This window comes from Oreochromis niloticus, linkage group LG2 (genome assembly GCF_001858045.2).
Source record: "Oreochromis niloticus isolate F11D_XX linkage group LG2, O_niloticus_UMD_NMBU, whole genome shotgun sequence".
Taxonomy (NCBI): domain Eukaryota; kingdom Metazoa; phylum Chordata; class Actinopteri; order Cichliformes; family Cichlidae; genus Oreochromis; species Oreochromis niloticus.
Window position 1 is genome coordinate 8,806,464 of NC_031966.2, and position 13,086 is coordinate 8,819,549.

At 41.7% G+C, this 13,086-nt stretch overlaps 1 protein-coding gene across 1 annotated transcript in view; it reads right to left on the reverse strand.

Annotated features, from left to right (window-relative positions):
* mgat4b (alpha-1,3-mannosyl-glycoprotein 4-beta-N-acetylglucosaminyltransferase B) overlaps positions 1-13,086 on the reverse strand; it is a 112,621-nt gene continuing 99,535 nt past the window's right edge. The window contains exons 13-15 of the mRNA XM_019363497.2: positions 9,211-9,298; positions 4,317-4,429; positions 1-3,116 (exon numbers count right to left, since the gene is read on the reverse strand). Coding sequence (XP_019219042.1) covers positions 3,093-3,116; positions 4,317-4,429; positions 9,211-9,298 — 225 coding nt within the window. The 3' untranslated portion in view covers positions 1-3,092. The remainder of the gene's footprint in view (positions 3,117-4,316; positions 4,430-9,210; positions 9,299-13,086) is intronic.

Genomic DNA, 13,086 nt, shown 5'->3' on the forward strand with positions numbered 1-13,086 from the left:
ACCACTTAAATTTCTGTCTTTATTACAATTCACAGATTGGATAGAAGTTTAAGCTCATTTAAATAGAGTTTATCTAAAGGATACAAAAGACACATACAAGATGATAGCAATGCATTCCAGTGCATCTTTCAAAGAAAATAAAAAAAATAAAATCCTGGGATGTTTCCTGAAGCTAGAGTTAATTTAGCCTAATATCACTGATCAGCTGACTTCACATCTGAAAATCTGAACTAGTGACAGTTTGTACAGGAAAGAGAGCCACATCTTAATGGAGGAGAGTCTCGATAAACTGTTCCCGTGGTTCATTTACCTCCTTTACTTCACTTAGCCTGTTCCTGTGAATGGACACGTGGATTACTGTGAGCAGATTACAGACGTCAAAGTTACATCCTGTGGTGTTTCTGCATATTAGCAAGCCAATTTGTACTGTATGAGCAGCTAGAATCCTTTATCAGACAGGAATGGGATGCTATTCCTCTTGAAAAATTCCAGCAGCCGCTCTCCTCAGTGCCCAGATGTTTACGGACTGTTGTTCAAGAAGAGGGGATGCTGCACAGAGGGAAATATGGCCCTTTTTAGAGACGTGTTATTGCCATCAAATTCAAAATGAGCTCATATTTTCTTAAAATTGTCCATTTCTCAGTTTAAACCTTTAATAGGTTTTCAGTGTTTTACTGTGAATAAAATACGGTTTCATGTTTCAGCTTCACTCCACTGTTTCTGTGTGTATTTGAAGACATATTTAGTACATTAATAATGGAAACAAATTAGAATTACTTGGTATGTTTTGTTGTTTCTTATGAGCGACTGCACTGAGTGCAAAGGCAGTTCACTTCAACACATTCACTGGAAGCTGCCCAGTATAACCGCAGCGTGACAGGCATCAAAGCAATAACCTTCCAGCAACACTCGCACTTCATAACATGGTTTAAAGCTCCCAGAAGTGCAGAAATAACGGGTGAAATTAAGTTAAAACAGCATTAAATGTAACAGAAGAAACAACACACTAAAACACTCTCTTTTGTCCTACATTTGTGTTTTAAAGGCAGATGACAGCACTTAGAACACCACATATTTACTCATTGTTAAACCACAGAACCACTAGAGAAGGAGAGAGCCTCCAGACGGCCACTCGCTCTTCACTTTAGTCCAGTTCAAGACCTCAAAATGTCCAGAACCCAGGAGATTAATCAGAGCCCTGGCCATTATCCACCTCTAAAACCCAAGAATGTAAATCCTTAAAAGTGATTCTGGAGTTTTAATAAACTTTGACAGGATGTTCATTTCGCTCTCAGGTCTTGCAGAGAGGTAATGTGGCCCCTAAATCTGACAAATGTCCTCATAAATCAGTTGATCCAACATGAAGTCAATTAAATTTAGTCGGTACAAGGTTAGATGCACAAAAGAAACAATGATAATGTGATGAGTTACGTCACTTTAAGGCAGCTGTTCGGGGAAAAGATTAAAATCTGCAAACGAGGGAACAATTTATCACAAACTTCTCTCCTGTAAGACGACGCTGACACCGTCGCTCAGCGCGAGACAAAGAGCCGAAGGACGATGGCATCTGCTCAGAAAAACTAAAAATCGACCTGTGGAGAAAAGCACCCCAGTGGTACAACAGAGTACCTCAGAGTACTACAAAATACCTCAGAGTACTGTAAAGTATCTCAGATTACTGCATAATATCTCAGAGTCCCTCTGAGGGACGGTTCTCTGGTTATTTTTCAATACTCTCTGCAGTACACTGATTACCCCAGTTTTCTGAGGCACATTGTAGTACTTTAAGGTACGGCACAGTACTGTGGAATACCTCATAGTACTGCAAAGTATTTAAGAGTACTGCAGAGTAAGACCAATGCAGAGTAATCAGGGGACTGTAGAGTACTTCAAAGTACTGTGGAGTGTACCTCAAAGTATTAAAAATAACCCTCAAAGTACTCCAAGGTACCTCAGAAGACTGTGGAATACCTCAAAGCATTTTTAGTCTTCTGAGGAATTCAAAGTACTGTGGAATATTTTTGAGTACTCTAGGGTATTTCAATGTAATTAGAGTACTGAATAACAGTCAGAGTAATGTGGAATATCTCAGGATACAGTAGCATATTTCAGAGTACTAATGAGGAACCGCAGAATACCAAAGACTCTCAGAATACAATGGAGTATTGCAGAGTAATCAGAGTACTGCAAAACACAGAGGAATACCTCAGAGTACACTGGAGTATTTCAGAGTAATCAGAGTATTACACAGTAATCAGAGTACTGCATGGTACTGAGGAATACCTCAGAGCACAGTGGAGTACTGCTGAGTAATCAGAGTACTACATGGTACTGAGGAATGCCTCAGAGCACAGTGGAGTACTGCAGAGTAATCAGAGTACTACATGGTACTGAGGAATGCCTCAGGGTACAGTGGTGTACTGTAGAGTAATCAGAGTAATCAGGACACAGAGCAGTCAGTGTGAAGGCCTCAGTAACTTAAAGACGTGGTCATGAACAGAAACTCGTCGGCGTCTTCGTCAGTAGTTTGAAGCCACGATGACGTGAAGAAGGTCCGAGGCTGCAGCAGAGGATTCTGGGTATTTGTAGACGCTACATGTCGGGAGGCGGGGCCTGTTTGAAGTGACTCTGCTCTTTGTTAAGGCAAATTGAAGGAGGGGAAACGCCTGCAGCACACACATCACCACACGCAGCGAGTGGACGCACATACACGGGTACTGTGGGCGGGGCAGGAAGGTCCCGTCTGCAGACAGGAAGTCCCAAAGCAGCAGATCGATCACCAGAGGTGGCTCGCCACTCTTGCCGCAGCCTCCGTGATTACCAGTGTTTCAACATTGAGCTTACTGTATGTACACATAAATACAGGATGAGGAGTAATGACATCGCTCCTCTGGGTGGAGACAGGTGAGCCCACCTGTCGCTGTGTCTCAGTCTCTGATCTGTTCAGTCCTGCAGTGCCGAGGTCCTGCCAGGCAGCGGTGCTGTGGCACCGCGGTGGGGATCTGGTGAGCGGGACGAGGCAGGACGGGAGCCGAGGAGCTTCCGGTCAGCTCGTCTGAACGCTGCTGAGGTAACTCTGAGGGGGCGGAGCTTCACTCGGCTTTCTTTATGAAGATCTGAGAGAGGAGAGATGGCGAAGGCGTGAGTCACAGAGAATCACTAAAATAATAACCAGACAAACCCGCCTGACCTGCTCAGCATCAGCTGGTTTGCACAATCACACAGGAAGTATGGCGGGGGTCCAAACCTGCCGCTTTTCACTCATTTTAGCCTATCTGACCCCTCATAACTCCAAATACAGGGGATATTCAGAGGAAATAATAGATTTATTACAGTTTGAATAAACTTTAATAAAAGGAGCAGAAACAAGCGCGGTAACCTGGATGTTTGATCGGTTTCTGTAAAATCAGGTGGCTGCTCAGAAAAGGTGAGACAATCTGAAAGGTCTCCTTTATATCCACATAGCAGTCTTTCCGTCTCCTCGCTGACCCTCAGAGGTCAGAGCATGCCGCAGATTCTTATTTACAAAAGCCAAACCTAAAGAATTAAACTGGGCTGAAGTTCAGCAGAACCGGGCTCCGTCTCCATCACAAGCCGTGCCCAGTTTCACGTGTGGCCCTGCATCTATAAATCCAATCATTATCGAGACCTGATGCGTCTGCAGCTTTGCTTCACAGCTGATGGGCGAGCTGCAGCACGGATTCAAGCTGTTTTTATTTTCAGCCACGCTCTAATTATCGTTCCATCTGGAGACTCACAGGTTGCTTTCCCGGTGTGTCGGCCGCATTACTACAGGAGAGCTTTCAGTTAATATTCACTGTACTGTCATCGTTTGTGCGTGGATCTTATCTAAGCTCTGATAAGACATGACAACTGTCGGCCTAATAGTCAACTTTACTGCAGTCTGTCACTAACTGGAGCTACTGTAGCTGATTCAGGGCACAGCTCTGCTTCCTGAACTATCAGTCCAATGAAATAAAATACAATAAATTACATTTCTTTTTAAAAATAAATCTTTCAGAAAACCTGCTGGACACTGACATCAGTGGTACCAACTTTCTGTCTTTTTCTGGTGCACATACCTGAAGTTAGTTCTTAGATTGGGCACTGGGACCACATTCACTGAAAAGGACTTAATATACTGGACTGGTTTGTACAGACAAAGTAAAGAAAGGATTACAGAATACCCCGGAGACTTCAGAATCCTCTCCAAGGACGACTTCTGTCAATACTCAGCAGTAAGTGTGGATAAATGTCTCCACAGAACACCGTCTTTTGATTAGTTTTAGTTTGATTTAACTCTGAGGCGATCTCACCTCGCTGAGGATCACCCAGACCGGTGAGTCCGTGATCACTGAGAGACGCATGGCCTCCAGGGGCCCGAAGCTGGGGTCCACCTCCCCCTCTGCGATGCCATTATGGAACGTTCCTGGAAAAGATGAAGATCAACAGGCTCAATAACCTGACAGGAGAAGTGAGGATAGTTTCAAACAGAAGTGCACTGTCACAGCTTTTTAATTTACAGAGATTTCTACTGTCATCTTTATTTAATCTGCCAGTGACCAAAGTAAACACAAGGCAGGTAATGGTGCATCATCCTCTTTGTGATCTATTTCATCCATTTAAATACAGCAGCCAGCAACCACGTGCCAACTGCACAAGGGATACACATGTTTGTCCGGTGATCTCCCCGCCTAGGTTTTCTAAAGTCTTGTTCTTTGCTGTTTCCTGTTATTTTGGACATGTCACTTTGGTGATTTTACTTCCTGTGTTGTCCCTCTTATGACTGTCTGCTCTGCCCTCATTGGCTTCACCTTATTATCCTGGACCCTGCACATATCCGCAGTATTTTTCTTTTATCTGGATTCATTTACTCTAACATCAGTAATCAGGATAAATGGTCACACGAACATGCGTAGTTAACCCACGGTTTCACTCATAGTTATAGATAAATGTACTGACAGCAGACAACTAAGTACTTCCTAACAATAACAACAATAGTAAATAAAAACATAATAACAAATGGTTTAGTCCATGTGCAAATTTTATATAAGTTCAAATAGCTGCTCTGTTTTAAGATGAGACATTAAATCTTATACAACAATAAAATGATTGTACAGTTGTTTGGAGGGAATAAAGTTGCTGATCATCAGAGAAATGCGAATACAGCAGAGCTGTACTCATTTTACATTGCCGGCCACGTAAAGCCCACTTTGATCTTAAAACCCAGATCTAACCCAGAAGTTACCCGGGTCAGAGGAACACATGCTTCTGTTCTTTATTATGTACTTTCAGTCTCTGTCAGATCATCTAGGACTTTCCCCCCCGTTTCATTGGTTTCTTCTTCATTTGATTTGGGTGTGCTTTATTCTGTTTTGTCTTTCTTTACCCTTGAATAGAATAAAACTCACTTTTTGTTTTGGTCATTAATTTTGTGCCTGTGTTTGGCTCCTGCATGACAAAGAACATGCTTCACAAAAATACTGGCGGTGGGCAGTGCTCACCTCCAGCCTCCAAGTACATGCACCTGTGGTGTAAATGTGGTATAACTCCTTTTTGAGATATTGTGCTTGAAAGATTTTCAGAAAACTTCACCTCTGACCTTGATGTCACTGAGATTTTGCTAGAAGCGCCTATGGTATAGACTTAAAAATCCTACATCGCCTCGTTCTGAAGTTATTGTGTTCAGAAAATTGCATCACCCCGCCCAGCCACCCTGGTGGGACGACAATACCCCAATGTTTTCAGACTGAGTGGTAAAAACTGACCCCTTGATAGACCTACTTTTGGCTCAGATAAAACATCTTATCTTTAAAGAAGGTTTATTTGAACCTTTAACCTGCTTTTTTAGCATTTTAAAAGGGATTAGTTTGGGTTTATTATTCATTATTCATTAGTTGATGGAAGCTGAAGTAATTAAGGGATTGTTATGCTTTCTGTGCAGATTTACAGGGTTATTAATGGTTATTAAGACACATTACGTGTTCCCACCATCCATTTATTGACCCCTGTGGTTCTGGCTTTCTCTGAGCCTGACTACCAGAAAAAAAGCCTCAGTCTCCATCAGACCCTCTCTGGCGTCCTGCCGGTATCGGGTCTTCCAGCTGAGGTTGGTTTCAGGGCAACTGCACCTCAACAGAGCAATAATCCCTCAGAGGATTTATTTACTAGGATTATCATGCTGGCAGTGATGCTTCCAGGTAGCAACTGTAATCCTGACAGAGAACAGCATCTGGGGAGCGTGTTATTGTTTATCACAGGGTATTATCTGATATTATTGTGGGTATTATGGTTTTCACTCAGCATCCAGACTCGTGTATACAGCTGTCTGAGAGCTGTCCCCAGAAACACAGATCACACGAAGGCTCAGAACAAAGACAATAAAAAATAATCAGACAGCAGTTCTTGGGCTGACATGGGAGATTTCTTTTTGTTTCTCCTACAATAAACGCCGACAGAGGCGGGAAACAAATCTTTTAAGAGGATGACATTTTACACTTTCAGGCAACAAACAGCAGACTTCAGGTTCACTTCAAGTCTGGATTAAAGCACAGGAAGCAGAAAGGAGGACGAATGGAAATACTCGGGTATGAATTCTCCAGAATTCTTGAGCTTGATTAAATGAATTGAACCAAAGTCCATCCCAATCATCTGATGGGTGATTACATTTTTAACTGAAACAATGCGAGCCTCATGGTGGTGCTAGAGGAAAAGTGAAAACATCAAAGTTCCCATGCTTCCTCCTCAGGACTGATCTCTTTGTGAAGGAATTTTCCACAAAAATCAAAGCGTGTTTAAGATGCAAAGCTTCTCAAAAATACATTTATATAAAATAAAGTTTGAACCGCCTAAAAGTTTCTGTAAACTTTTGATTTCTGTGGAAGTGACGGGGAGAAAACCACGTGTTTGGGTTCTTTCGGGCTCGATGCTGGGACATGACGGAGTGAGAGGAGGAACCTGAAGTTAAAGAGGAAACGCTGAAATGAAGTTCCCTCCTTTCTGTAGCCCGCCCTCCTTCAAACATGCCGTTTCGTCCTGACTCTCTCAGACGGTTAATTCTCACACAGAAGATCTCACACACTGAAATTGGATGCAGGTCTCCTGAAGGCAGCACGATGAAATGAATAGAGTGAAGGAGCGCCGGCCGGATCGATCCTCCAACTCATCTGAAAAATTGATGAAGAGGATAAAGAGCTGCTGGTAATTTATGATGTCAGCCCACATTCGCGCTCCTTCCACCCGCTGTAGGCCAGTATCTCCTTTCCCTCTGAAGTCCTGATTCCTTCAGGTGGATTCAAACATGCACAAATCAACTTTGTCTTTCATGCAAATAATGAGAAAGACAAAGAGACGACTGTGGTCCAGAATAATCTAAAAGGGTAGATGAGCTAAATAGGCCAGAAGCTTTAATGTTTGCATTCATATAATAGAAACTGACCAAGGATGCTCGGTGCTCCCGAATGCAAAGAACAAATGAGCAGACTTATATTTTGTTCTGTTGGTTTTATTTCAGTTTGTATTTATTGTAAGTCAAATAACTTCACACAGCATGTCAGGACACCTTAATTTATTTACTGAAGGTTCCAGTTAATCCTGCTGAAATCAGCCCAGCTGGAGGAAAAACAAATTCCAGTAATGAAAAGATAAATCTGACAGTCTGCCAATGTGTGTGAAACCCCGAGGCTACACTGAAAATCCAACCTGTGACATGAAATCTATTCCTGACGAGTTTATTGATCGATTGACTGAATGCACTTACGCACAGTCTCCAACTTTTTGTGCTTATTCTTCATCTGCTCATTTTTCTTTATAACTAAAGTTTACATTTTTACGAGCATCATCCTGCAAGGCTGGATTTCTATCAGATGGAAAGCGGACTGATGTAAGATCTCAGCATGATACCTGACTTTTTACCTTCTCACATCCACAGTGGAACCAAGTTTTGGCCTTCAGCCTGTCAGTTCTTACAATCTAATGCAAAGTTTTCATAACAAAAGTTGTTGTTCAGCTCTTAAAGTTTGGAAAACACCAAACCTGTCAGGCTGCGTGCTGGTGAAAGATGTGCAGAACATCACTGTTAAATTATTCAATATAAAAAATAAAGGAGGAGAAGTCTTCGCTTTGTGAATCATGAAACCTCCACGAGCTGAAAAAATACACCAAATAAAAGTGCAGCACCAAAGCCTGCAGTTCCTCTACCGTCCACCAGAGGCTCCAGCAGTCAGTCACTCCCCATAGACCGCCATGTTAAAACTTTACAGCAGAAATAGGCATGTTTAGAGCCTCATACAAAAATGGTTTTGGTCTCTGTGGATAATTTAATCCTTCAAAGCAACGGTACAGTTATAAGTCACCTGTTAAAATATTATATAGGCTTGAATTATTATGCATTATTAGGGGTGTGGCTTCTTTGACTGACAGGTGGATGGAGACACAGGTGAATGTAGCTGTTAGCTGTCACCTCAGATCACTGGAGTCCCTGAAGTAGACCTCTGGACTGTGTTTGTGCTGTTGGAGCATCTTTAATAACATCATCTGACCAATAATATGGCTGCTGTGAGATTACTGTCCTAACTGACTGTCTGAGATCCAGTTTTGTTTTTTATTTATTTTACTTGGATGTGACTGAGTGCTATCAGATGTGTCCGTGTGTGTGATACGCCCATAGGATTTAAAATGGAAAGACTAGAAAGCAGCGAGTGAACACTCTATGGTCACAAACACGGATCATTCCTGAGAAAACAACTCAAAATATAATCTAAAATCAAATTAATGCGACTTTTTAGCGCACAGGGCTCAGATATTTGAAAGATCAGCTGTTCTAAGGTGCTTTCTTTAAAATAATCCTTGCTGGGAGGTGAAATATTCAGCACTGAGGTCTGCTGATTGGCAGTTTTGTGGAGCTGCTTACAAGTACAGGTTCTTAAAATGGTCCTGCAGTGGAGAACACCTGAACTGGATCAGCTGTAAAGACTGCGTGTCGAAGTTCACTTCAGAGTTCAGGAAGATAAAAGAGTAAAAGGAGCGTTTTCCCTCCTTGCAGATGTAAACTGTGACAGCTCATGTGCAGGGAAAGAGCTCATTACAGCTCCTCAAATGCAGCAGTCAGTTGCACGTCCTCAGCTGCTGCTACACCCATCACTTTATGATGATCAGGGAAACTCGGTGAAGCTGCACACAGCCGGCTGCTGTCTGTGCGCCATCACTCACCGATTCTGATGAAGCCGTCCTCGGTCCGGTGGTACTTTGGCGTTTTCTCCTTCCCTTCTATCAAGGCCTCTTTCTCTGCCTGGATATTCTGGAAGCAAACAAAACACCAGCCGATCAGTTAATCAATTAATTTGACTCTGCGTTTGTATCGTTACTGTGTCAGAAAGAAAACGCCTCATCATTCAATTATAAATCTAATCTAAGGCCATTCATTGAAAGCTGGAGAGTCTCAATTATAGTTATAATATGGATAAAACTCATTTTTATCATGGATCAGTTACATGTGCAATAAAAGCAATAAAAAAACTCAGCTCCTCTCCTCCAGCTACGTTTAACTTTTCTATTTAGATTCAGAACTTATGTTTTCTGCAGCTTTGGGCTCATTTTACACACTAAAAGTTTAATAACTTCTCATATAAATACAACAGCACCAGGGTTAAAGGATAACACTAAACTTTAACATTAAATCAGGTTTTTCCTTGAAAAAACTGAGTACCCTTTTCTGAAAAACTGAAACCTTTTCACTTTTTTCAGAACCTTATTTATCTCCTTAAACAATCAAAGCACGGCGGGGTACATGTGACACACCTCAGGTCACGTGGATTTGTTTAACTACTACAAAAACAAAACAAAAAACAAAACTCTCCATCCTGACAGGAATAATAAAGCGAGGGTGTCACACATCCCTGAGGATAGCTCGTTTCCTCGTTCCTGGCAAAAAGCACAGTTAAATTCTAAGGTTTTATGCGGAAGGGTTTCCAGGAGAAAGTCTTTTCTCTGTAAAAAAAAAAAATCACAGCACAGTTTAAGTTTGCAAAGCTGCTTCTGAACAAACAACAAGACTTCTGGAAATCTGTCCCACAGCTAAAGCTCAGACCAAACTGGCTCATTAACAGGAAAATGATCCAGAGCAGCGCAGCAAATCTGCAACGGTCCAGTCAGAGTCCAGAACTCAACCTGACTGAGATGTTGTGATGGGACCTTCAGAGAGCTGTGCATGAATGAATACTGCAAACCTCAATGAACTGAAGCAACGCAGTAAAGTGAGAAACTTATAGAGTCACACAGAGAATGAGTGTTTCAGGTTACTGGTGCCAAAGGAAGTTGTGCTGAATCACAGGATCTGTCTGAAGAAGCAACAAGAAAATAAATCGCAGCAAAAAAATTTCTGGCACAACTTCACCTGCTTCCAAGGTGCATAGAGAGGATGACAGAATTCACAAAGCAGGAACTCCAGCGACACTTGAGGGAAGATGAACAACTTTAATAATTGACCAACGCGTTTCGGCTTGTGGCCTTCATCAGGGTCATAGTAAAACATTCTAAAAAATTGCTTAAATACAAGACAGGAAACAGAAAAAAATTTAAAATGAACCAGTCAAAACTTCATAGATAGGTCAGCTGACATATAATAGGTAGGTATTGGTTAATTGGCTAAGTCACGCCCAGGTAAATACCGGACTAGATCATTACTGATGAGGAGGAGGGGGGGGGTTTATAACCCCCATATGTCTGAAAAACAACACATGCATGAAATGCATAAGAAGAATGTTATAAATATACACACAGGTTAAAAAAAGAAAGGGCAGTCTTTAATAGTAAAAGCACGTTTGAATTAGAAAACAAGATTACATCATCACACAGGAACACATTTGTTAAAAGATCCTTATTTATGTCTCTAAAATGTGAAATCTCTAAAATTTAGACTAAAATGTAGACTTAAGATGAGATGTCTAGAACGTTACTTCTTCTTTGGCTAAAATAAGATTAATTGAATAAACATTACTCATGTGAGAGTAATTTAACTGATAAAATAGGATTAAAAAACAAAACAAAACAAAACAAACAAACAAACAAAAAAAACAAAACAAAAACAAAAAGTGTAGTTCATAAAAACTCATTGATAGAAAAATCCTCATTCATACCGCTGGGGTGCAGACTCTTAAAACGGAATATCCAAAATGCTTCTCTTTTTTTCCGGATAAAATTTATATTGCCACCTCTTTGGTTTAGTTTAATGGCTTCTATGCCTAGGAAAAATAATGGTGAATTTGGATGTTTATCATTGAAGTGTCTTGCAACAGGGCTGGTTAAATCATTCCTTTTGATCGAACTTCTGTGCTCATTAATTCGATCTTTAAGAGGGCGATGTTTCTCCTATATATATTTTATTGCATGGGCACTGTATCATGTAGATTACATTTTTAGTTCTGCATGTGATAAAGCCCCCCCCCTCCTCCTCATCAGTAATGATCTAGTCCGGTATTTACCTGGTCGTGACTTAGCCAATTAACCAATACCTACCTATTATATGTCAGCTGACCTATCTATGAAGTTTTGACTGGTTAATTTTAAATTTTTTTCTGTTTCCTGTCTTGTATTTAAGCAATTTTTTAGAATGTTTTACTATGACCCTGATGAAGGCCACAAGCCGAAACGCGTTGGTCAATTATTAAAGTTGTTCATCTTCCCTCAAGTGTCGCTGGAGTTCCTGCTTTGTGAAGAAGCAACAAGAACAGAAACACAAACACGAGTCGTTGACGAGACACAGGCGGAAACACTCAGAGAAAACAGACAGGAAGTTAATGTACAGGCGACACAAGAAAGAGCAGCATTAGAAATGAAAGAGGATATTTTTTTAAAAACTGCGCAGCTAAACAGACTGTGGTGCCATTTGTGTCGCTGTTAGTGAAATACGACTAAAGCAACACCTCACTGTGCATCTGATCAGCACTGCCACCAAAACCCCAAACACATCACCCGCTCTGCACTTTCCACATGTGCTTCACACCTGTTACCATGGTGATCTAGCCAGGTAAAAGGAGGTAAAAGGAGATCCACCAGTGAAAACTCTGACTTTAAGCTGCTCACTCATTAATCTTGCTGCTGTTTCTCGTGCTTCCTGTGCCGGAGTAACAGTACTCATAAAGGCTCTGCAGCGTTCCCATGTGCGCACACACCTGCACTGTTTCCTGTCCTCGCACAGACTGAGACGCTGTCCCGGCTGCTAATGAACTTCTGAATGGAGACGCTGCCTCAGACACACACTGACATTTAAACCAACATCAGTTTATCTGCTCTCAGCTGTCACAGCGATTATTCACACCTACAGCCTCAAATAATCCAAACAATACCGCCGGTTCGACATAACGGTTTAAATGATCACATTACATACATATTAATATGATAATTCAATGACCTTTTCACCTAAAATTAATTATTTTCAGCTCACCTCCATCATCCTCTTATCAGAACAGCTCAATTACTGACGGCTCCACTGACACATTTACATCATGTTTGAATCACAAATGACAAAAAGAGAGAAGTGTGAATGAGAGGGAGGCAGGTGAGTGTAAATACGTGGGGTCAACCATCCAAATCACGAGAGGTGAAGAAAAGAAGGCAGGCCGGGTGGAACGGGTGGAGATGAGCATATAGGGATATATTGATGGAGCTGCCAGGCAGGAGGACAAGAGGAGGACCTCAGATAGGATGCTGTGAAGGAGGTCATGCAGAGGGTTGGTGTGACAGAGGGGGATGCTGGGATGGGAGGAGATGGAGGCAGAAGAAGACTGATCATTTTTGGACTCTTCTTAGGTGATGATGCAATGATAAAACTCGACTGCAGGTTTTCTCTGTGTTATTACCTCGATACACAGAAAAGCCGAAGCCCTTTGATGCCTTTACAACAACAGACAGATGAGCTTCATATGAACTAAACCGATTCAGCCTCACAAACCACACTTTGACACGTTTCGGCCCAGAGAGCAGCCGCAGCATGGACGATGAAATTTCTAACAAATTTAGCAGTAATCGTGTTTTGTGCAGCCACGTTTTCTGGCGTGTACCTGCAGTTTTCAGGGCCATCATCCAGTC